We start from the raw sequence: 21824 nt of genomic DNA on the forward strand, positions 1-21824 counted from the left end.
AGAAAAAAAAGAAGGATAAAGCGAGAGACATTCTCTGCCGCAATGAAATACAGATTAGTAAAACATTCCTCGACAAGACCGCGGAACCGCCCGTAACTATAAGAAAATCTTAATTCAATCCTGTCACCTTACTTCCAACATGCAAGGGACTGACCGGGGATATCTTGATCCAAGAGCAAAGTTAACAGGAAATTTTCTGAACTTTTGCCACTGCGCTATCTCCGTGACTCATGTGCTATGATTGTCACGTTACATCGCGAGAGAGCTACTAAAACTGGTTGTGCCCTTATCTCTCTCCCTAGCTGATCGCCCCGAGAACCAAACCGCTCACCCAAGGAAAAAAATGCCGTCACTGTGGTCGCAGATCAGTATGGCTTCGGCAGAACCCGTACCGTTAACCACCCGTGAAGCCGCATCCGGGCTCCTGGGATCGATCTCTTTGACTTGCTGGATCTTTGTTCTGGTATGTGTTATCTACTCCCTCCTTTACTCGACCCGTGCTGCGACTCGAAGAGTCCCCGTGAAGACGTTTTACTAAACCACCGTTTCACCAGGTGCCTCAACTCATCGAGAATTATCGCAATGGCAACGCAGAAGCCATCTCTCTTGTATTTTTATTCGTTTGGTTCGTTGGTGACGTAACCAACTTAATCGGAGGCCTTTGGGCTGGGCTGGTCCCCGTCATTGTGGCTATCGCAGTCTACTTCTGTATCGCGGACGGTGTTCTTATCGGGCAATGCCTGTACTATAAGGCGCGCAACTCGCGTCTTCAGACCTTCCATCGCCGACGTTCCTCCGTCGAAACACCCGACCCGACCACCCCCTTGCTGGGTCGGCGCTTTAGCGACAGCGTTCATGATGCGCCGGCTTCACGTCGCCGGTCATGGACGTCGCAACACCGGGATGGCCATACCAATGGGCCCGACGACACGCTGGCGAAAATTGTCGAGGAAAACGAGGCCGGTCTCAATGCCTGGGTTAAGAACTTCAGCAGTGTACTGGCTATCTGCGTGATTGGAATGGGTGGATGGACGATCGCATGGCAATCTGGTGTCTGGAAGCCGGCGCCTCCGGAGAATGATAGTGCCACTGAGATTGCCGTTGGGGCCCAGGTGGTTGGATACTTCAGCGCCATCTGCTATCTGGGGTGAGTTTCTAAACTCGATAGAAGTTGGTATGATTTTTAGTATTGACATATTTCAGTGCACGTCTTCCGCAGATCTATAAGAATTGGAAAGACAAATCGTGCGAGGGTGCGTATTCGCTAGACCTTAGGGCATCGTATGTACTATGTACAATGCTGACTGAAATCATAGGACTCTCACTTTTGTTCTTCATTCTCTCCCTTTTGGGAAATCTAACTTATGGCGCTGGGGTAGGTACAATTCTTTATGTATCTCCTAGTACGATGGTTGAGACTGACGATGTAATACAAATTAGATCCTCTGTCATTCAACGGATAAGAACTATATCGTTACGAATATCCCTTGGCTACTTGGATCACTAGGCACGATGGTTGAGGATATTGCGATTTTCATACAGTTTCGTCTATATGCGGTTGCGGACTCTACTACAACCGCAGCACGACCATGATCGATTTCTTTTTTACCCCTTCACAAGGAGTCACGCTAATAGTTTAGCGCGTTGATCGACTTTCAACGGGAGCGAAGCCGTGTACCCGTTATCGATTGTCCATATCAAAAGTCTCAAGTGTCTCTGATCACAAAAAAAGTTGCGGGGTTTATAGGTGGTATGGCGTTTGTACTATATTTGTATCTACTACTTATGTGTTGACCATAGAGCGGGCAATGGGAGCAAACGGGAATTATCAATAGTTTTTATACAGACAATGCAGACAGAAACCTTTTGTTCATGGTCGCATGACAGACATGGCATGAGATCTGGGCACCTAAGCTCGAATCTAGCTAAACTGGGAACATTCTATATAGAAACGAGGACGGCCAACATGATCTCGCCCCCGACCCATAGGTTTGCCACGACTGAAGTCTGATGGCCGGAATCTTAGCGTCATCCGTTCCAGTACCTGTCAAAGAACCCATCATACAAGCAAAGCGCCCAGTCCCACCAGATGTCCTTGTCCGTTGATCTCTTTTAAATTTCCCTTTTTGGTCATCGTGCGGTCGCGTAGTATGGGGTACAAGTAATGCGAGGGCGAAAAGGAGATATGGAAGAAACGAGGAGATAAAGGAAATTAGGAAAGCCGAACGGGTGAAGACGCTTAGTCGAAAAGACCGAAGCCCATGTCCTCGTCGGACTCCTCCTTCTCTGTTTGCGAAAGTCAGCACTCCGCCCACCTTCGCAGACTCTTCATGGATCGAAGCGTTACCTTCTTCCTTCTTCTCCTCAGCAGCAGCCTCGGCGGGAGCAGCAGCACCACCGGCGGCGGCGGCGGCAGGGGCAGCAGCACCGGCGGAGCCGACGTTGGTCAGGAGATCCTTAATATCCTTGCCCTCAAGAGCCTGTTAAGAAAATGGAGTGTAAGTTGCTGAATTGAACCTCGCGTTTTTCTACCTGTCGCTCGAAGATTGTCGAATATTTACCTTGGCGAAGATGGAAGTCCAGATGGGCTCAACGTCCTGAACCTTGGCGGCAGTCAGGAGAGTCTGGAGCTTGTCGGCCTGTTGTGAACGAAAAGATAAGATCAGCCTGGGTTCCTAGAGCAAATCTTCTTTTATATCTCAAATCTCGACATCGCCCGTAATTTTCCTCTTTGCGACAACTTCTTGTTGTTCACCCGGCATCCCAGAATACCAACTCAAAATCCAAGGATAATACGTACGGTGACATCGACGCCATCATCGGCGAGGATGAGGGCCGCGTAGGAGCAAGCGAGCTCGGCAGTAGACATGGTGGTCGATGGGGTCGTTGACTGGACTGGAGTCTCGAGAGGGATGGGTATAGGAAAGAGAGAGGAAGACGGGAGACTTTTAACTCGGCCTATCTTTGAGAGTCCGGTAGGCGCCCAGAGCGGAACTGGTACTGTGTGCACCTAGGGCTCGCTTAGGGTCTTGTTCCGGCTTAGCGCCAACACCCCTCCCGTGACTACACGCTAGTCCGAAAGAGGAAATACATGCCATCATCGTCTGATCGCATCTTTATCCGCATGATGCAGTTTAGTCTCACAGGTCGAATTATTGCCGTATATTTCCCCCCACCCCGGTTATTTTATTTTCTTGATTTTTCCAAAAAGAAGTTCGATCATATAAATATACCCTCTATTCTATATCCAACCCGATCTATAACTTCTCCTAGGAACCTTCACTATCTAACTACCCTTGTTACAATATCCCGCTCCGGCGTCATGGATTCTCCCGCCGCCCCCGCTCCATTGGATCCGCAAGAACGACCAATTCTCGACCGTCTACTGCGCACTCGTGACGCTCTCCTACTCCTCAAGCAGGATAAATCCTCCTATATCAAGTCTCGCGATGTGCTCCCGCTATATGAAGAGGTGATTACAGAGGTGGAAAAGCTCAATGCCGTCCGGAAGGGGAAAGACCGCCGGCTACCACATAACCGACGTTAGCACTGAGTGGGCCTTGCGTTTGAGCGTAGATGGTACGAGAAGAAGTTGGCTGACTCCTGATGTCTCTCCGGGACTTCTAGTTGATTATGTATTGGACGACTGCTTCCAATTGATCTCCCTACTCTTCTTAACGGTTGGACGGAACAACGAAGCTCCTGCGGTGTATGTGCTTCCCATTGTCGTAATTTTTATCAAGATCTGATCGAGGCTGATGATTGATTGCGCTGAAGGTACTCTTTGGCTTCCACAGTTCAGGTGATTTGAGACAAGACACCCTCTTCCCTCCCTCGCGCTTTCTAACGTCAAGGTAGAGACTTCTTGATCATCTCCAAGAAGCTGGCTTTTATAGTTCTAAAGATCTCAGCTCCATCACCAAGACCCTTGCCCATGTGCATGAAACTCTCGATCGCTGTCGCGATGCGTATTCGCCCGCCTTGTTGACACTTTTGGAGAGCCGTCTCGACAAATGCCAACTTTCGTTAGAGAAGCTGCAGAGTGGTCTTGCTCAGCTGAGCCCCGAGCTTGTGGCTACACATGAGACGCTTGTGTCAATCCTGCGCTCAACGTCTGCCGTTAACACTCGTTCGAAGGTATGCACTTGTTTTGTCACGTACACTTAAACACACTGACTGAGCTCATTTTAGTTCTCCGCATCCGAGGTACATAGTCTACGAGATCAGCTGAAGAAGGTTCAGGATTCCTTGAAAGATGGCAACTTTGTTGGTGCCGATGGGCAACCTCTGCCGGGAAATGACAGTGTGAAAGGTTTATTGGAACGCTGTTGGTTATGGACTGAGATCGTCTTGCAACGGTGCGTTTGTCTCTATGTTCTACCATCGTTTTACTTTGCTAACCCCAACAGGGAGGGAAAGATTGATGAGCGGTTCCAAGACCAATACGAGCGACTGGTCGACATTCGCAATCAGCTTGACCGGCTCTCTGTAACACAAGCCTGGTCCCTCCGCGAGACGGATCTGTTTGGTTACCAACGGAAGCTCGATCGCATTGACGAGGCACGCGTGCATGGTAACTTTGTCGATGCGGAAGGGCAACTGGCAGATATTCATGCGCAGCGGGTAGGTACTTAGTCCATGCTAGGAACTGTGTATGTGTTGACCTGAGTTTGCAGACCCTTCTATACTTGATTCGGAGGAGCTATGCATACATTTACGCGCTTTTAATCTCGTCAGAACCGGTATCTGAGGCGTTGTTACCGGTCTATAACCAACTTCAAACGTTGAAGCGCTGTCTCCTTGAGGTCAAAGAGTCCGGCGGCGTGGCAAACTCACGTGAGCTGTACCCGTATAGTATGAAGGTACGTTTGCGGGTTTGAGATACCAGCAGTGCAGGAACAATCACTAACTCGAATTTAGCTCAATTCTATTGACAACATGCGGGTGGACGGCAAGTTCTACGTGGGCAGCGACATCCCCGAAGGACAGGGCAGCGTGAATGCATTATTAGCCGAATGCTATGACATTGTATGGGAGCTGCGGGCGGCTGTGGTGGACGATGACGCCTGATTGATCCTTTTCCTTACCGTATCTCATGTATTAAATGGCGGCGACCTGGAGGTATTTGGTGTGACGAACTTGGTTTTGTTCGATAGTGCGGTAGTTTGTTTCTGGGATCTATACCGGCGTTTCCTCCCTATTTTTCAGGCGCATTGCAGTACTAGTTGTCATCAAATCTACTAATATCAAAACTTATCAAACTAGTAATACCGTACCATACCTGAAAACTGGCGGACATTGGCAGTTTGCACATGGGCTCCGTGTACAGTACGGTAAGAACGACCGCTTGGAATGTCGGCCCGGCATCGGCGAAGGGGTGGGCCAATCAGAGGCCAGGTAAAAGATAGCCAAATAAAAGAATATCGCCATCGAACTCAGTTCAAGTCTTCTTTCTTCCTCCTATTCACTTGTCTTCAGGCAGCACGATGGTAAGGCAGCTTGCTTGGCAACGGATCACCGCCTCTCGTAGGGTGAGTAACCCAATGGCTGCCTCCTGACTCGCCGATCTATATGCATCCCGTGGGCTAACCTCCGGTATGAATCATTAGCTGGCTCCGAGATGCCTTCCCCCACAACGACTGTTCAGCCGCCGTGGTCTGGCCACGGAGGCTTCTTCGATCCCTTCTCGCATGCCCCCTTACCCAAAAATATTGCGCAACTTGGAGGAAGTTCGTCGAGTCTTGGGTTCGTCGCGAGCTCTCACACTTGCGGAAAAGATCCTCTACGCCCATCTGGCCAACCCCGAGGAGTCATTGTTAACCGGCACGGATAATGGACGTGACATTCGCGGCAAGGCGAACTTGAAGCTGAAGCCGGACCGTGTGGCGATGCAAGATGCATCAGCCCAGATGGCACTACTGCAATTCATGTCGTGCGGTCTCCCATCCACCGCAGTTCCCGCCAGTATCCACTGCGACCATATGATTGTGGGCGAGCGCGGTGCAGACACAGATTTGCCTGCATCTATCAAGGGCAACAGCGAGGTGTTTGATTTCTTGGAGAGTGCCGCCAAACGCTACGGTATCGAATTTTGGCCCCCCGGTGCTGGCATTATCCACCAGAGCGTGCTGGAGAACTACGCCGCCCCGGGATTGATGATGCTGGGTACAGACAGTCACACCCCGAATGCAGGCGGGCTCGGCGCTATCGCAATTGGTGTTGGTGGTGCTGACGCCGTCGATGCGCTGGTTGATGCTCCTTGGGAGCTGAAGGCGCCTCGTGTCTTGGGTGTGCGACTGGAGGGTAAACTCAACGGTTGGGCTGCTCCTAAGGACATTATCCTGCATCTGGCAGGCAAGCTTACCGTGCGTGGAGGAACGGGGTCCATAATTGAGTATCATGGACCCGGTGTGGAAACTCTTAGCTGCACAGGTCAAGCTACTATTTGCAACATGGGTGCTGAGGTGGGCGCCACGACTTCGGTGTTCCCCTTCTCTCCTAGCATGGTCCCATATCTACAGGCGACGCATCGTGGAGATGTAGCTAGGGCAGCCGCCGATATCGCCGCTTCAGGCCCCAAGAATCTACTTCGCGCCGACGATGGCGCCGAATACGACCAGCTAATTACTATTGACCTGTCAACACTGGAACCACATATCAACGGACCATTTACGCCGGATCTGTCCGTCCCCCTGTCTGCCTTTGCCGATACCGTTCGCGAGAAGAAGTGGCCCGAGACTTTCGGAGCTGGCCTGATCGGAAGCTGCACGAACAGCTCTTACGAGGACATGACCCGTGCTGAGGACCTAGTCAAGCAGGCCTCTGCTGCCGGTCTCAAACCCAAGGCGGATTTCTTCATCACCCCAGGCAGTGAGCAGATTCGAGCGACCCTTGACCGCGACCAGACGCTTTCTACCTTTGCCTCCGCCGGCGGTACTGTCCTGGCTAATGCATGCGGGCCATGCATTGGTCAGTGGAAGCGGACTGATGGCGTCGCTAAGGGCGAAGATAACGCCATCTTTACTTCCTACAACCGCAACTTCCCCGGCCGTAATGACGGTAACCGCCAGACAATGAACTTCCTTGCCTCTCCGGAGCTTGTCACAGCACTGGCGTACTCTGGCCGCACTACCTTTAACCCTATGACTGACAGCTTGACGACCCCAAGCGGTGAGGAGTTCCGGTTCGAGCCCCCGACTGGCCACGCCCTGCCCGGAGATGGCTTCGAGGATGGCAACCCTAACTTCCAGCCCTCCGCGGCGGTCCCCGACGCAAGCTGCGAAGTGGTTGTTTCTCCCACTTCGGATCGACTGGCCCTGTTGGAGCCATTTGCGCCGTTCCCTAAGGGCAACCTGTCCGGCTTGAAAGTGCTCTACAAGGTCAAGGGCCAATGCACGACGGATACCATCTCCGCCGCTGGCCCATGGCTGAAATACAAGGGTCACCTTCCCAACATCTCCGCCAACACTCTGATCGGTGCTGTCAACGCCGCGACTGGTGAGACCAATGTTGCCTACGACGAAGCCGGCAAGCAGTACTCCATCCCTGACCTGGCCGCGCAATGGAAGGCTGAGGGCATTGAGTGGCTGGTGGTCGCCGAGGACAACTACGGTGAGGGTAGCGCACGTGAACATGCCGCACTGCAACCCCGCTACCTGGGTGGACGCATCATTCTCTCCAAGAGCTTTGCTCGTATCCATGAGACCAATCTCAAGAAGCAGGGTGTCGTGCCTTTGACTTTCGAGAACCCCGCCGACTACGACCGCATCGACGCATGCGACCAGGTAGACACGGTGGGATTGTACGAAACCCTGCAGGCAGGCGGACAGGGCTCTATCAAGCTGCAGGTGACCAAGCGGACGGGCGAGACAGTGGAGATCCCAGTAAAGCACACTCTGAGTCCGGATCAGAGTGCATTTATCCTGGCAGGAAGTGCATTGAACTTGTTGGCGCAAAAGGCGGGAAAATCTGATTAGAGTATACATATACCACTGCTTAATTATTTAAAATTCCACGTTTTCTACCATTTTTGTACCGAGTATAAGTAGATACCAAGACCTCCGCTCCGCTCAGCCCCCACCAGCCCCACACCTCCACTGTAATACATCGATCTGACTTCATCGTTCATACAAAACACCATTTTATTTATACAAACCATCACCACCATCAAAAACCTCATCAAACACCACATCATTCCAAGCAAAACAAAGAAAAGAAGGCAACATGGAAACCCTCCGCACAGCCTTCGCCGACCGACCCCGCCCCCTCCTGTCCTATGGCGTCCCCTTCGAAACCGCGGCCTCAAAACACATCAACGACATCTTTCACGCATCTCGAATCTACATTATCTGCTCGGGCTCACTCGCCCGAAACACAGACGTGCTGGTCCAACTAACCGCATCCATCGGTAAAGACAAGATAGTGGGGACCCGGATCGGGATGAAGAGCCATACATACTGGTCCGAGATACTAGAGATCGTCCACGAAGCAAGGCAAACAGAGGCAGATCTACTACTAACAGTCGGGGCAGGGAGTCTGACAGACGGAGCAAAAGTAGTAGCTGTAGTAAGTATCCTTGTCTTATCTCATATTTCATTATTCTTCTCTACACGAAACAAGATCTATACAGTAGTTAGGTTTGCTGAACCCCAACTAACAAGAACTCAACAAGGCCCTATCTAACAACGTTCAAACAACATCCGACCTCTCCAAACTACCCTCCGGTCCCTCCCAACAACCAACCCTCCACCCCCCTCAAGTTCCCATAATAAGTATCCCAACGACGCTCTCCGCCGGCGAATACAGCAACTTCGCGGGAGCAACCAATGACGAAACTCAGGTAAAACACGCCTTCCAGTATCCGACCAAGGGCCCGGAGCTCGTCATCCTGGACCCGAAAATAACAACCACAACGCCCGATCACATTTGGCTAAGCACGGGGATCCGCGCGGTCGATCACTGCATCGAGACGTTCGTTGCGGTGAAGAATACGAGTGAGAAGACGGATGGGCTTGCGTTGCATGCGCTGGGGCTGTTGGTGCCGGGGTTGTTGAGGTGTCGGGTTGATCGGGAGGACGTGGACGCGAGGCTGCAGTGTCAGCTGGGGTCTGTGGATGCTATGGCTGCTTGTACGGCTGGGGTGGAGTTGGGGGCCAGTCATGGGATTGGGCATCAGTTGGGGCCCTTGGGGGTTGGGCATGGGGAGACGAGTTGTGTGCTTTTGCCGGCGGTTTGTAAGTATAATGCGCGGCATGGGGCGAATGGGGAGCGGCAGGAGAGGGTGAAGGGATTTCTTTTGAGGCAGGAAGCTGTTAGGGAGGTCTTGCAGAGGAGGGGGTTAGATGGGGAGAAGGTCGACCTGGGGGATGTGTTGGATGCGGTGATTAGGGAATTGGGCATGCCTCGGTCGTTGAAAGATGTTGGTGTCGGACGCGATCAGTTGGAGCAGCTGGCGGAGAATAGTTTACATGATCGGTGGTGTAAGACGAATCCCTTGCCGTTGACGGAGAAGCGCCAGGTATTGGAGATTCTGGAGATGGTGGCTTAATTTATATAACATAGCTATATCCCTTGTATATATGGGGGAGGAAACATGGTTTTGTGTGTATCTGCAATAATCTCATTCAATGACATCCCTAAAGTCCGTTATAGACGCTATAGGCTCGTAAAAAGTAAATCAACAAAGATCCATATCATAGACAATCCCTGCAATCATCCCAGTCTACTGGAAATAACTTCGCACTGCCGCCTGGTTATCTGGGTTTACACCAGCCAGGATCTGGTCTGCGTTAAGCCCGGTGGCAGCCACCAGCTGTTTCGCCGAGTTAGCCACCCGGCCAGCCGTCTGTCCTTGCAAGGTCTCCGCCTCCAGTGCCTGCACGATGTATCCGAACACCTTGTCGGCATTGGACATGACAATGGGGTTTTGTCTGTATCGTCAGTTAGTAGTGTCTGGTACAGTTATTAGTGAAGAAACTTACTGGTCAATGAGCTGAGCCAGGAATGAATAGGCGTATGGTGCCGCCTCCTCGTCAAATGTGATCGGTAGCGTCGTGATCCAGTTAGCCACGATCTCCTGAGGGTTCTGCACCTTGCTTGCGTTGTAGTGCAGGATTTTTGCAATACTGGCAGAAGCATTCTCAGTCGCGAACACATGCTCCTCTGTCCGAGACTGGCTGAACTGCGTTACCTGGAACAAACTGGGGAGACTGGCCGCAACGAAATCGGCCCAGGCTTCGCCACCCTTTTGCGCGGCAACACCCACACCGTACGCGGCGGCTTGGCGGTTGGCGGCATTCTGGTCCTGCAAACCGTTGGCTAGCGGCTGCATGATGTGCTCCTTATATTTCCACGACCCGGGCCCACAGAACTCCAGCACATCGTCCATGATGCACAGAGCCCATTGGCGCTGTGTTGGGTCTTGACTTGTAATGAACGCATCGTAGAACGGCATCAGAGACTCCCACGTAGGCAGGAAAGATGTGCCTTGGTTCTTGAAGATCGTGTGGAAAGCCTTGTTCATGTCGCTGAGCAAGTTCTGGTCGTCTTCCACGGCGTATTCGTATTCTAAGTTCTCCTCTTCACCGTCCTCGGCCTCTGCACGGTCCTCTAGCCGAGCCTTGACACGCATCTGGTAGTCTTCCAACGTCGACTTAGCCGACTCGATGAAGGCTTGCAGGTGTTGTTGGGTGAGACAGTTTTTACCCACCACTTCAACAGATTCATAGAAGCACTGGTACATTTCGGCAAGGGTATCAACTGTGGGCTCCGCGCTCAACACCTCGATGATCTTCTCAGCCACCTTGCTCCACATCTGTGCGAATCCAGGGGACTGATCACCGTGTGCCTTCTTGTACGAGTTCAAGAGCTGGGGGATCAGCTTCGCCGATGACACCCGCACTGGGTCGTGGAAGAAGAAGGCAAGACCAGGGACAGCAATCTTCTCCATGGTCTCTAGCACGTACGGCTCAAAGGCAGCTTCCAAAATTTGAGCATAGATGGTGATCAATTCAATGGCAGTATTTTTGTCTTCCAGGGCACTGGTCTTGATACCGATGATCTTGCCCTTCAAAGGCACTAGCTCCCAGCCCTCATCTTGCTCCACCTGGTCAATCTGGTCCTCATCATCCAACAGCTGGATATCCGCCTTAGCAGCTGCAACAGACAGAAGAGGGGGCATCACACCGGGGAGATAAGGAACAAAGTCCTGGCCCAAGACGCGGCACATGCGGCCCCAGCAGTGAAGCAGGTACTGCGACTGCGGGTCGTCTGCATCGACAATGTTTTGCTGAATGTTGCCCAGCAGCTGCACCAGATTCAGAGCATCCTGTCCCATCTTCTCCTTACCCACGGCCAGCGCAATCAGAGTAGCGCATTCCATGGCCTTAGCACGCAAAAGACGGTATTCCTTGGACTGTTCCTCTTTCAACACGTTGAACAGCAAAGGCATCAGGGTATCATAATACTGATCGAAAGCATTCTCAGCAGAGTCTGCAATCGTAGCGATGGTGGAAAGAGCTTGTTCCTGCACGTAGCGCTTGTCGCTACGCAGGAGCTGCAGAAGGTGCCGCAAGAGGTCGGCAAGATAAGGTTCAAGAACCTTTCTCTCAGCCTCCTCGCAGAAGTTGACCAGAGCTGCGGCAGCGTGAGCCTGAACGCGGGGCTCGGCGCTGCTAAGAACTGGAATGATGTTGTTCAACACGATCGCGTGGTATTTCTCCTGCATCGTGCCAGCAAAGTCTGTGCTCATTTGGCCCAAGGCGTTGCAGCCAGCATAGCGGACACGAGGATGGGGGTCCTGCAGAGCGGGAACGACCAAAGCCAACACCTGGTCCAGTTCACCAACCATCAGTTCGCGGCAGCCTTCTGAGATAGCAGAAATGGCCATGAGGGCCGCATGCCGATCGCGCCACGCCGAGGAAGACATCATCCGGGGGATCCAAGCAAAGGTGGCGGGCAGAACGACTTGTCCACCGAGTTTGTTTGCCAAACGGTCCATGCACTGTTCGCCAGCCACATGGTTGAGGTCGCTCTCCTCCAGATCAAGCTACAGAGGTCAGAATATGCGGAATACACAAAGCGAACGTGGACAACTTACATCCTCGGACGCATTCCATTCAGAAGCATCGTCATCATCAATGCCAATGTCAGTCATAAGGCTGAGACATTGGGTCACCATCTCCTGCGCAAATTCAGGGTCCTTCTTGCACATGTTGGGAGAGTAATCCGCAAATGTGGCCATCAATTCCAAGGCGTTTTGGCGAACCTGATCACTCAGGTCCTTATCAGAAATCACGCTGATACTGAACTTGACCAGATTGTTGAACACGCTCTTGAACATCCTCGAAGAGATTTCGGCCAATTCAATGAGAGCCAAGAAACCCGCAGAAAGCTCGTCGCTCTCGGAGGACTCCTTCAGGGGAGGCAAAACATTGAGGAGGTCCGGTACAAGCTGATAAAACTTGGGCTGGGATTTCTTTGAGATCGAGCGGAAGAATGAAGCGAAAGCCTCCATGGCAGCGATGCGCACCTGCAAACAGTTAGTCAAAAAAATGTGCTATTTACGGACGATTTGGGGGGGGGGGAGTAGACATACAGATACAACGTCATCCTTGAAGCCCTTACCGAACACACCTTGAACGGCATCCTCGTGGGGCTTTTCGATGATACCGGGGGTGGTCGAGAAAATGCGGAATGCGGCCTCGCGCAAGCCAGCATCGGGAGACTGGCTGGCCTGGAAAAGGACCCCGAGAAGCTCAGGCCATTGGTCACCTAGAAAAGTCGTCAAACTAGGGTCTTCTAAGTCGTCCATTGTGCATACCGTTATCCGTGTACTGTCTCGCAATTTCAGCGACGGCGTCGCCGATCTTCTTCCGGACGTCTGTCACAGTCTCAGTCGTCAAGCAAGTCACCAGTTTCTGTCGAATGACTAGGCGTTGTTCTCCGGAAAGGGTCGAGAAGAGCTCCTTGGCTTCATTTGTGACAGGGTCTTTCCGCGTCTTGGTGGATATTCTCCTGAACAGTACCGCGGCGAATGTACGTGCCTGTGGGAATCAATAAGAATGAGGATCAGGACCCATTGTGGTGAAAGAGGCGGTCTTGGAGTAAGATGATCCATCTCGGCGCTTTCATGCCACATTTTCCCCTCGTATTTCCAATTTCGAGACACTTACTACTACATCCTCTGCGCCCTGAATCTGTTCCACCAAGCCCATCAACAGGACATCCGGGCGACCTTGAATCCAATCATTATTCAACTGTTCTTCCGCCTGGGTACGGACCGTGTTGTCCGGGGTGGTTAGCGCGCGCAGTAGCTGCGAGAGCGCAGAGTGGACCTCGGGGGGTAGCAAGGACATGTCGCTTGGGTTAAACTGGAAAAGTCCAGGCGAGTGAAACCGAGTAAATCGCGATCCAGGAAGGCGTTAAGACGCGGCTTAGTGCTGAACCCAAGCGGTGAGCGGGGTAGTGGTTAAATAGGTTTTTCTGTAATTGTTTTGGTGGGGGGATATAGAGGGGGAAATAGTGTCCAAAGACCCGTACTCAAGGTCAGTAAATGGGATATCTCTCAAGAATACACACAGCTCGAACGCAGGCTCAGCATCCCAGCTGGGTACAGAGCTGCTGACGAACTGGAGGGGAGAATTAGAGGTTCGCGAGGGAGCGAATAATGGATGTGGGAATGAGGGAACTGAGCAACCAAAAAATTCCAGCGATTCGAGGCCACGCCGCGCTAGACCTGATGTGGCCGCTCCCAGGCATCCAGGCATCACTGCAGAACCAACAACAAACTGCCAGTAAGCATCCTATCGACTATCGACGACTATTAACAACATTGCATAGCAAATATTACTAGCTGCAATGATCACTATACTATACTATACTACTAGTCTACTATATACTATTCTCACAACTGATCTAGATCAAACCAATAGTTCTATGCCCTCTAATCACTATGCTCTCACTAATAACAGAAACGGTATCCGAACAGTTCATATCAGAAGATTAAGTTAACAATGCAAGAAATAGTTCGAAGGGGTAAAAGATGGGGAAGATTTAAAACAGGCCAAAGAAGCAGAGAAATAGCGCTCTTGGGTTACACTGACAAAAAGATAAAAAAGGAACTAGGTACAGCAGTCCCACAGATCCAACCATATCAAACAATACTCGCTAGAAATACATCACCGTGCAGTGGCTCGGCTCAAAACGAAAACACCCGCAATCACGGCTGCCAATGTGACAATCGCACCGGGCAGAAGTAGATCGTTAGGCACTCCAGTAATGAATTGCTCCTCCGGTTGATGTGATGAGAATGTCTGAGATCGGGGCTTAGACACAGGTGATTCTTCTGACAACTCATCCTCTGGGGCTGGAGAGCTCTTCTCCTCCACGGTCTTGACAGGTGCAGGTTGGGGTTCGAGAGTAACGGGAATTGGAGGCTGTGTAGGGTCGTGGACAAAGAGATCAACCTTGTCCCGACGTGACTGGCGTGCCAAAGTCACCGCATCAGCCAGATCCAGATCAGTAGTAATTGAGACAGTATCTCCCTCGTTGTCCAGGTAACTCAGGGCATATCCCGTGTTGCTAAGTTTGCCCTCTTCACAGATTGCCGTACCGCCGACAGCTTCCACCTCAGAGCCTAGCTTGGCCGTAACTTGAGCGACTAATTCGGCAACGCCGGCAGATGGAAGAACATTAACTCGGTGAACGCGGCCACTTGGGGCCTTGAATTTGAAGGGGAACGGAACAGTGTCGCCGTTAGAGTGATGTTGATGGTGGTCAATGTATTCAGAGTGCTCATCACCGCCGTGGTGAGAGGCAGACTCATTAGGAAGCACACTGTCTCTGGCGTCATAACTAGCCTTCGGAGACTCAGGACTGAGTACTGACCGATGATTGGGCTGTTGGCTACCGGAGACCATTGAATCGGACTCGTGATCCATAGACAACCAAAACTTATTCCATGCCGGCCCTTCGTCATCTTGCGTGGACATCGAGTTGATCTAAACCTGTTTAGACACTATCCTGAACCTTCCATGTACCATGTTCATTTACTAACCTGTTCCAAGGTGGCATATGTGAGCTTCAGCACGTCGACCATTCCAACAATCTCGCCTGCCTCATTCATAACTGGCAAGTTCAAGTAGTGACCGTCTATGAAAGAAAAAGCAAGAGTCAGGCTGTATATTCAGACAATATATGGTGGTCATGACTAACCGTGCATCTTCCGGAGCGCAGCTTGAATGCTCATGTCAGTGGGAGCAAAATCAGGATGAGGAGTCATGACGCGAACAACACTGCATGTGGACGGGTCGAGACCAGGAGCAATTACACGCAACACAATATCTTTGCTGGTGAAAATACCGGTGATTGAGCCCTGGTCTTGGACTAGAAGGGCTGTGGTGTGGTGTTCCTTCATCAGAGAAGCAGCTTCCTTCACGGAAGTACGAACAGAGACTGTAACCGGGGGCAGGCCATCCAAGACGCTTTCGAGAGTTGGTCCGGACATCTTCGAACGTAGAGCTTCGACATACTGGATAATCTGCTGGGGCTGACTGGAGCCAAGTTCTGTCTGTACACCTTCCAATGCATCGTATAGCTTGCGGGAGGAGCTATAGGCACGCTCTAACTTCTCCATCGCATCGTAGAAGCACTTGGTGATATCGAGAACACCTGAGATATCCTGGTTCTCATCCATAACGGGCAAATGTCTGAAACCTTTCCTGACCATCAGATCAAGTGCGTCGGTTGCACTAGTATCGGTTCTTGCGCACAGGGGGTTCTTGGTCATGATCTCGGCGACCGTGATATCTCGAGCCTTTTGACCGGTGCCCACTACACGAAACGCGAGATCCTTCGCAGTGAAAATTCCGGCGATGCGATCATCATCGTCGGTAACTAGGACACAGTCCTCCCGCTTCGCTGCCATCAATTGAGCGGCCTCCGCAATGGTAGTGTTAGGCTTGATTTGAAGAGCTTGACTAGGTTTCAGGGCGAGAACGGTTCCTGGAGGAGCTTTCCGAGAGCGATGCGCCTTTGCTGGGGCTTTGCTCTTCTTGTTGAGGTCCGCCTCCATCTTTCGGCGGATAGCCTGAATGGGGCATTAGAATAAGAGCAGAGAGTTGTATAACTGTTTTCATTATTTCAAGATACAATTGGGTTTGGAAAAATGGAGGGTAAGACAGGCAGTTAAAAAAGGTACGGTGAAGGGGAAAAAAGGATGTGAAAGAATTAAAGCTCTGTAAAAGCTCTAGAGTATCATGCCATGTAACCGAGGGGAAAGAAGACCATACCTCATCTCGCTTTGACTGGTTCTGTCTTTGTCTGCTGGCTGCACTCATGGTTGAACTTCCAATATCGCTGGAAGGAGTGTGAGGAGTGGGTGTGGAGGAAGAAGAAGTGGTATCAGGCCGAGGGCGCGGAATGTGGGATGCCGGACTATCGAAGTCGGGCAGCCTACCTCTACCAACAGTCTTGTGGCCAGTAGTAGTCCCCCTGTACGTTCCAGTGGCCGACATATTGTCAACCAGCGGTACTGCAGGTACAGTTACACAACGAGTTGATAGTCGGCGGGTATGAGAGGGGAGAGGGTGAATTGGAGGGGGTAAAAGGGAGTTAAAGATTTAAGGAGCGGAGAAAGGTACAGCGTCAAGTCTCGATTCGCGATGAAGCAGAGGTCAAAGTAAGGGAAAGAGAAGGAAGAGAGACACGATAAATTGAACGCCAACGAGAAAGTTACGGGCAAACAGGGGGCCTCGAGTGGGTTTAGACTCGTCGGGTGGACGAACTATTAGCTGTTAGTTTACGGCACAAAATGGGACCATTGGCCTGTTATGAATGTAAACAAAGTACCCGTATTGGTGTATCGTAAGTTTCTCGGCATTGTCAAGTTAGACAGGAGGATCGGCACGTGAACAGATCATATGTCCCCAATCCCTGCCTTGGCCCTGGTCGCCTCAGGCCATGTCGGCGGGCGGATCGATCCCCTTTAGTTCTGGCCTCAGGCACCATGCCACATTGTCGCCTCAGGCACCACAGCATCCCGTGACCCCGGTCTCGCTTAAGGGCATAGGGCTTTTTGCACATGACTGGCCACGCACAACCTCATCACGAGTCTTCCGGTGCTTCACGACAACCAAACCCGACAAGCCAAGTACGCGACAACCTCCCCCTTCCCCCTGACTCTTCATTCTCTGACCCATAGTTCCAGAGAAAAGCCGTCAAGATGGTCAAGAAGAGGGCGAACAAGTAAGGACCGACCCTATTTCCTATACCCGTCCGATTTCATTCTATGCGTGCCTTAAAATGATATAACGCCTACGGTCCGGTCTATTCTACATGCCCGTGGGAACCCGGCTACCGACGAGTGTTCTATTATATTCAAAAGGATCGAAAATGGAAGAGGACCATTTATGGAATCAGAAAAACTAACGGATTTACAGCGGTCGTAACAAGAACGGCCGCGGCCACGTCAAGCCCGTGCGCTGCTCCAACTGCGCTCGGTGCACTCCCAAGGACAAGGCCATCAAGAGATTCACCATCCGCAACATGGTTGAGTCCGCTGCCATCCGTATGTTCGAACCTGACACCAACAATTGAACCAATTTCGCCCGCGCGCGCTGTTGTTCGGAAGAGCTGGAATCGAAGCTAGAATCAAGAAAAGGAAGCATGAAAGAAAAGGGCAACAGCCGACGCAGGAATTGGTGGGAAGCGATTTCCAACCGCAACTGGCGCTAACTTGGCGATTTCTACTCTACAGGTGATATCTCTGACGCCTCCGTCTTCACCGACTACGCCGTCCCCAAGATGTACCTCAAGCTGCAGTACTGTGTCTCCTGCGCTATCCACGGCAAGATAGTTCGGTACGCACTCATCCCTCGACTATGACAGACCCCTTCGACATCTCTGGAATACTAGGGAAAGTTGAACCAAGCTGACGGATATTCCTATAGTGTCCGTTCCCGGGAAGGTCGTCGCAACCGTGCCCCTCCCCCTCGCATCAGGTACAACAAGGACGGCAAGAAGCTGAACCCCCCTCAGGCCGCTAAGGCTATGTAAGGAAGGGAAACAGAAGAGAAAAATGGGATTAGTTTAAAGGCTTGTTTCTTTTCTTGTTTCTTAACTGAACAGACTTTCTTACTCGGTTCAAATGGAATGAATGGGTTTCAGTTTTGGGGACCAAGGCTTGCATTATGGGTCGCCCGTGGGCAGGAGACGCAATAAAACAAAAACAAATTCTAAACATATACTGTTCAAGAAAGGTAAACGAACTCAGCCCAGTGGAGACGGGAACCGGATGCACCCATTTGGTTCGACCAAGGGCTATCATGATTCCTTTGTATGTCGACGTTTTGACTTGGTGACGAACAGGAATCCAAGTTTACATAACGACTGAAAGAGAAAATGACAAGACAATCCAACGACTTTATATCTGCATTTCCGTAGAAAAGCCGAGCGGCCCTAGTACGTAGCTATATGACCTTTGGTTCATGTCCCACAACTGTAGAGCCTAATCGGTATTACGCATGCATACTTCGATGTGGACTACGCAGAAGTATAACACAGTCCATTCAACAGGACATGTTTGTCGTGTGGTATTCAACCTGATCTCGCAGGTCTATATAGCACAGGTTAAAGCACGCAGCCCAGTAAATACATTGCTCGCAGGCAAATAGTGACTTCCAAGCAGGGCAATCAATATGTTCGACATGAAACTGTGAAAGGCTTAAGGATACAAATATCCTTTCTCAAAGTAATTCCCATACATATCCACGACTCCACTCCGGCCTTTGGGGGCGGGGTTTCGGACAATTTTCACTTCCCCTTTCCAATATCCTTCCACATAATGCGACAGAGCCAGTTGAGGAGCTGAGACCGCCGCCAAGCTAGACAGACTCGGAGAAGGACACAATGGTCCGAACGATGATAGGGAGCCCGATGGGGAGAGAAGTGAAGTTGTGCCGTTTGTGCTTCTCCTCTTCCGAGCTCTGCGCAACAAATCTTCATATTCAGCTTTCTTTAAGCGTCGGAAAGCAGCCAATTCTGCGACAAGGTCTACCTCCGGGGCATCGGTTTGAGGCAATACCACGCCGCCGTTCTCCTGCACTAGCCCAGAGTTGATAGAGTCGGAACGCAGCCGCCGGCCATGTGATGAACTGAAGTTTGGGCGGTGCACCTTCGGTACAGGAGCAACGGGTGTTGAATCTTCCGAATTTCCCGATTCATCATCTGGATTCAATATAACCTTTTCGTTGAGGACAGCCATCGGAAAGTACCTCCCTGGACCCTGTTCCGGCACCCCACACTCATCTTCACCGAAGAAACTAAAGTCGTCCGCTGCTGCTGCCCATAGCTTCTCAGAATCTCGATCCCCAGTACTTGACTTTGAAGCTCCTTGTTGGTAACTCAACGATTTCCACGCAGTTAATTTAGCGATCGTTTTCTCTACAGGGGTTACTTCAAGTACCAAGCGGCGCAGCGCAAAAAGAGACCGAGATCGTTCCTGTTCAGCTTTGGCTCGAGCTCGACCAGGAGGAAGCGAATAGTCCGACCCTGCTTGGAGAATTGCGAGCAACGCTTCATTTGAGCAATCTGTTATGAAGCGGATTAAAGACCTCAAAATTGGAGAGTTTACTGGCACATGGGACGGAACATCAGTCAAAACTAATGTCTCTAAATGCGGGACATGAGAAGGATGCAAATATGGGAAGGTGTTCTCCTTGTTGTCTTTTCGTGGCAATGTAGGTTTTTTTGGCCGTTTGCAAAGGAGTTCTTGGATTTTCTGGCCTTTGGGATCATCCATCGATATCGGGGATGCATATATCGGGTTTGTCCCAGGCGCTTCCGAATTCCCAATGAACTCCGACTCGGTCGGAATTAAACCTTCATAGGTCTTGGCCGGGTAGACCGGTCTGGTAGTGGTAGGTACGACAATATCATCCGCCCTGCCCTGAGTAGTTTCAACTACCTCAGGGGCAAATACAGAGCCTCGTCTACGTTCGGGTAGTTGCTCGTCTTCACGAACAGGCAGTTGTGCACTTTGTCCTAGCCGTTGACACTCTGTTCGCGATATTTCCGGAATCGACCCCGGAAGCTCAAAGATTGGAGCTTCATCAGCGGGTAGCTCGTGGATGATGTTCGCAGCATCTAGCTCGTGAGTTTGGTCCTCTGTACGCTCGTTTTCGGCCGGAAGTTCAGATAAGAAACCGTCCGGAAACACCGTATCTTTCCACGGAGCATCGGCGGTGCAAACAGCGTGGTGAGCGCGTAAGTACGTTAGGCTTTCTTTCGCAGAGGAGCCTAGGATCGGGATCAACTTCTCCGCACCAGGGAGCTTTCGAGGATCTCTGTGATAGGAGGTAATAACACGCTGGTCCCGAATGGAATCAGCAGTATCAACTGTTCCTACATCAAGAGCATGCAGTCGATACGAAGCTAGAAGGCTGGCGGCACCCTCGACTGTGATCCTATTGTCTGCGATATATATGTGTGTAATACCAACATGTGGTACGTTCTCGACCCACGAACGGCCTGTCAGTGGTTGAGTTAACGCTTTCATAAACTGCTCATCCAATGTCGGGTAGCTGAGCAATTTCGAATTAGATGGTGGAGGTGTTGCTTGGGCGACAAAGTTAGGAGCTATTGTGCCTCCTGGGCCATGGCCGACCGTTGGATTACCTGGCGATAGGAAAGAAGCTTGCAGTAAAGATCGCACAGCCATATCAGTAAGTCTGTTATCCCGCAGATCTAGATAACGGACCCTCAGGCCAATAGCATTAGCTAAGAACTCCGCGTCGCTATCCTTCATGCCAATGCCCCGTAGTTTCAAGACTTGGAGATGCTCCAGCTGAGATATTGCTGACAGAACACTACGATCCCGAGAGGGAGTGGTATAAGACAAATCAAGATATATAAGTTCCTGAAAACGTAATAGTGCCTCTCCAAGCCCCTGGGAGGTTGTGTTGGGTTCGTGGTCAGCCAGCAGCAAACGGACATTATACGTATGGGGCACTGTGTCGTTGACCTGCTTTTGGTCTGTATCGTGTCGCAAAGCTACCAGTGAATTATGGTCAATGAATGGCAGCTTAGAAACCATCAGAGACTGAAGGCACGGCAGATACTCGAGGATCTCTCTCAACCATTCCGGTCGCGGACCGCCGTAGATCTCCGAGAGAGCAGGAGGCAGGTGCAAGGTATGTGTTAGCATCCGAACCTCCAACCTGGCATACTTTAGAGTTCTCCTAAATCTTGTCAAGGCGACTACAGTCCACATATCTTGTCAGTTCGGGTCACGCAGAATGATGGAACGATATTACCATAAACAGCATCATTATCGGTCCCGAAATGAGATGCAGGATCACCCCACAGGAATGGCATGAAGAGTGCATGCCATTTCCGACATACTAGAGAAGCTGCACATAGATCACTAGATGGGATGTATTCCGCGATAACGGACCATGCATCTCTGGTTGTTGCAAACTGGTAAGAAGGTGGCACAAGATCCATCTTCGGTGGTACTTGCTGGGAAGGCGATCAGGGCTATAGTCGGGTCAAGACAGTAGTATCACAGTAGTCGGATGTCACATTTATGGAGGACTATGTTAGATCCCCCAAGAAGATACACGAAGACATAATGACTGATTGGATATTGCTTCAGAAAGCCAAGAAAAAATAGCCCCCATGACCATCCCCTTATATAACGGCTCCGCACTGCCACGCCTCGTATTGCGCAGAAGTTGTAAGCTTCATAACCCACTGGTTAATCAAGCAAAGATAGCAAAAACAGGGACATGACAGTTCCTCTATACAAGATTCTTCAGAATATCCAT

General features: G+C 51.0%; 9 protein-coding genes across 9 annotated transcripts; 5 read left to right on the forward strand and 4 right to left on the reverse strand.

The window, feature by feature from the left end:
- Positions 1–20: 20 nt before the first annotated feature.
- BDW43DRAFT_284649 (PQ-loop repeat-containing protein) lies at positions 21–1863 on the forward strand. Its single transcript, XM_032042861.1, has 5 exons — positions 21–463; positions 555–1147; positions 1204–1253; positions 1317–1375; positions 1441–1863. Exons 1-5 carry the CDS (start codon positions 344–346, stop codon positions 1591–1593), a joined length of 975 nt encoding a protein of 324 aa, XP_031897564.1. The 5' UTR covers positions 21–343; the 3' UTR covers positions 1594–1863.
- rpp1 (ribosomal protein P1) lies at positions 1864–2939 on the reverse strand. The gene is made up of 4 exons (XM_032042862.1): positions 2801–2939; positions 2562–2639; positions 2348–2480; positions 1864–2286 (listed from the first exon to the last, which is right to left on the reverse strand). Exons 1-4 carry the CDS (start codon positions 2867–2869, stop codon positions 2240–2242), a joined length of 327 nt encoding a protein of 108 aa, XP_031897565.1. The 5' UTR covers positions 2870–2939; the 3' UTR covers positions 1864–2239.
- Positions 2940–3160: 221 nt separating this feature from the next.
- On the forward strand, positions 3161–5327 carry BDW43DRAFT_284658 (uncharacterized protein). Its single transcript, XM_032042863.1, has 8 exons — positions 3161–3542; positions 3628–3709; positions 3778–3802; positions 3859–4137; positions 4192–4358; positions 4410–4623; positions 4677–4862; positions 4921–5327. Exons 1-8 carry the CDS (start codon positions 3323–3325, stop codon positions 5068–5070), a joined length of 1323 nt encoding a protein of 440 aa, XP_031897566.1. The 5' UTR covers positions 3161–3322; the 3' UTR covers positions 5071–5327.
- A 151-nt stretch (positions 5328–5478) lies between these two features.
- BDW43DRAFT_284666 (aconitate hydratase ACO2) lies at positions 5479–8008 on the forward strand. Its single transcript, XM_032042864.1, has 2 exons — positions 5479–5531; positions 5610–8008. The coding sequence occupies exons 1-2, from the start codon at positions 5487–5489 to the stop codon at positions 7974–7976; spliced, it is 2412 nt and encodes an 803-aa protein (XP_031897567.1). The 5' UTR covers positions 5479–5486; the 3' UTR covers positions 7977–8008.
- A 90-nt stretch (positions 8009–8098) lies between these two features.
- BDW43DRAFT_158371 (iron-containing alcohol dehydrogenase) lies at positions 8099–9762 on the forward strand. Its single transcript, XM_032038570.1, has 2 exons — positions 8099–8565; positions 8672–9762. Exons 1-2 carry the CDS (start codon positions 8224–8226, stop codon positions 9545–9547), a joined length of 1218 nt encoding a protein of 405 aa, XP_031897568.1. The 5' UTR covers positions 8099–8223; the 3' UTR covers positions 9548–9762.
- On the reverse strand, positions 9597–13706 carry BDW43DRAFT_284669 (nuclear import receptor PSE1). The gene is made up of 6 exons (XM_032042865.1): positions 13173–13706; positions 12821–13043; positions 12596–12771; positions 12098–12529; positions 9981–12046; positions 9597–9929 (listed from the first exon to the last, which is right to left on the reverse strand). Exons 1-6 carry the CDS (start codon positions 13353–13355, stop codon positions 9722–9724), a joined length of 3288 nt encoding a protein of 1095 aa, XP_031897569.1. The 5' UTR covers positions 13356–13706; the 3' UTR covers positions 9597–9721.
- Positions 13707–16784, reverse strand: BDW43DRAFT_284675 (CBS and PB1 domain protein). Its single transcript, XM_032042866.1, has 4 exons — positions 16290–16784; positions 15214–16087; positions 15056–15150; positions 13707–14999 (listed from the first exon to the last, which is right to left on the reverse strand). The coding sequence occupies exons 1-4, from the start codon at positions 16512–16514 to the stop codon at positions 14178–14180; spliced, it is 2016 nt and encodes a 671-aa protein (XP_031897570.1). The 5' UTR covers positions 16515–16784; the 3' UTR covers positions 13707–14177.
- Positions 16785–17135: 351 nt separating this feature from the next.
- BDW43DRAFT_284683 (40S ribosomal protein eS26) lies at positions 17136–18535 on the forward strand. The gene is made up of 4 exons (XM_032042867.1): positions 17136–17244; positions 17439–17566; positions 17756–17858; positions 17949–18535. The coding sequence occupies exons 1-4, from the start codon at positions 17222–17224 to the stop codon at positions 18052–18054; spliced, it is 360 nt and encodes a 119-aa protein (XP_031897571.1). The 5' UTR covers positions 17136–17221; the 3' UTR covers positions 18055–18535.
- An 8-nt stretch (positions 18536–18543) lies between these two features.
- BDW43DRAFT_284688 (uncharacterized protein) lies at positions 18544–21620 on the reverse strand. Its single transcript, XM_032042868.1, has 2 exons — positions 21312–21620; positions 18544–21255 (listed from the first exon to the last, which is right to left on the reverse strand). Exons 1-2 carry the CDS (start codon positions 21499–21501, stop codon positions 18722–18724), a joined length of 2724 nt encoding a protein of 907 aa, XP_031897572.1. The 5' UTR covers positions 21502–21620; the 3' UTR covers positions 18544–18721.
- Between the last annotated feature and the right edge of the window lie 204 nt (positions 21621–21824).

The sequence above is a fragment of the Aspergillus alliaceus genome (assembly GCF_009176365.1).
Source record: "Aspergillus alliaceus strain CBS 536.65 unplaced genomic scaffold BDW43scaffold_40, whole genome shotgun sequence".
NCBI classification, from domain to species: Eukaryota; Fungi; Ascomycota; class Eurotiomycetes; order Eurotiales; family Aspergillaceae; genus Aspergillus; species Aspergillus alliaceus.

Bases quoted from the DNA above. Each gene is read 5' to 3' on its own strand.
- BDW43DRAFT_158371 (XM_032038570.1), top strand. From the start codon at position 8,224: ATGGAAACCCTCCGCACAGCCTTCGCCGACCGACCCCGCCCCCTCCTG. The intron at 8,566-8,671 runs GTAAGTATCCTT...GAACTCAACAAG, and splicing joins GAGCAAAAGTAGTAGCTGTA to GCCCTATCTAACAACGTTCA.
- BDW43DRAFT_284688 (XM_032042868.1), bottom strand. From the start codon at position 21,501: ATGGATCTTGTGCCACCTTCTTACCAGTTTGCAACAACCAGAGATGCA. The intron at 21,256-21,311 runs GTAATATCGTTC...TGTGGACTGTAG, and splicing joins CGATAATGATGCTGTTTATG to TCGCCTTGACAAGATTTAGG.
- BDW43DRAFT_284666 (XM_032042864.1), top strand. From the start codon at position 5,487: ATGGTAAGGCAGCTTGCTTGGCAACGGATCACCGCCTCTCGTAGG. The intron at 5,532-5,609 runs GTGAGTAACCCA...ATGAATCATTAG, and splicing joins GGATCACCGCCTCTCGTAGG to CTGGCTCCGAGATGCCTTCC.
- BDW43DRAFT_284683 (XM_032042867.1), top strand. From the start codon at position 17,222: ATGGTCAAGAAGAGGGCGAACAA. The intron at 17,567-17,755 runs GTATGTTCGAAC...TCTACTCTACAG, and splicing joins GGTTGAGTCCGCTGCCATCC to GTGATATCTCTGACGCCTCC. The intron at 17,859-17,948 runs GTACGCACTCAT...ATATTCCTATAG, and splicing joins ATCCACGGCAAGATAGTTCG to TGTCCGTTCCCGGGAAGGTC.
- BDW43DRAFT_284675 (XM_032042866.1), bottom strand. From the start codon at position 16,514: ATGTCGGCCACTGGAACGTACAGGGGGACTACTACTGGCCACAAGACT. The intron at 15,151-15,213 runs GTTAGTCATGAC...TTTCTTTCATAG, and splicing joins TGCGCTCCGGAAGATGCACG to ACGGTCACTACTTGAACTTG. The intron at 15,000-15,055 runs GTTAGTAAATGA...AAACAGGTTTAG, and splicing joins CATATGCCACCTTGGAACAG to ATCAACTCGATGTCCACGCA.
- BDW43DRAFT_284669 (XM_032042865.1), bottom strand. From the start codon at position 13,355: ATGTCCTTGCTACCCCCCGAGGTCCACTCTGCGCTCTCGCAGCTACTG. The intron at 13,044-13,172 runs GTAAGTGTCTCG...TGATTCCCACAG, and splicing joins AGGGCGCAGAGGATGTAGTA to GCACGTACATTCGCCGCGGT. The intron at 12,047-12,097 runs GTAAGTTGTCCA...TGACCTCTGTAG, and splicing joins AATGGAATGCGTCCGAGGAT to CTTGATCTGGAGGAGAGCGA.
- BDW43DRAFT_284649 (XM_032042861.1), top strand. From the start codon at position 344: ATGCCGTCACTGTGGTCGCAGATCAGTATGGCTTCGGCAGAACCCGTA. The intron at 1,148-1,203 runs GTGAGTTTCTAA...GACATATTTCAG, and splicing joins AGCGCCATCTGCTATCTGGG to TGCACGTCTTCCGCAGATCT. The intron at 1,376-1,440 runs GTAGGTACAATT...AATACAAATTAG, and splicing joins ATCTAACTTATGGCGCTGGG to ATCCTCTGTCATTCAACGGA.
- BDW43DRAFT_284658 (XM_032042863.1), top strand. From the start codon at position 3,323: ATGGATTCTCCCGCCGCCCCCGCTCCATTGGATCCGCAAGAACGACCA. The intron at 3,543-3,627 runs GTTAGCACTGAG...CGGGACTTCTAG, and splicing joins CCGGCTACCACATAACCGAC to TTGATTATGTATTGGACGAC. The intron at 3,710-3,777 runs GTATGTGCTTCC...ATTGCGCTGAAG, and splicing joins AACAACGAAGCTCCTGCGGT to GTACTCTTTGGCTTCCACAG.
- rpp1 (XM_032042862.1), bottom strand. From the start codon at position 2,869: ATGTCTACTGCCGAGCTCGCTTGCTCCTACGCGGCCCTCATCCTCGCC. The intron at 2,640-2,800 runs GTACGTATTATC...CGTTCACAACAG, and splicing joins ATGATGGCGTCGATGTCACC to GCCGACAAGCTCCAGACTCT. The intron at 2,287-2,347 runs GTAACGCTTCGA...TTTCGCAAACAG, and splicing joins TGAGGAGAAGAAGGAAGAAG to AGAAGGAGGAGTCCGACGAG.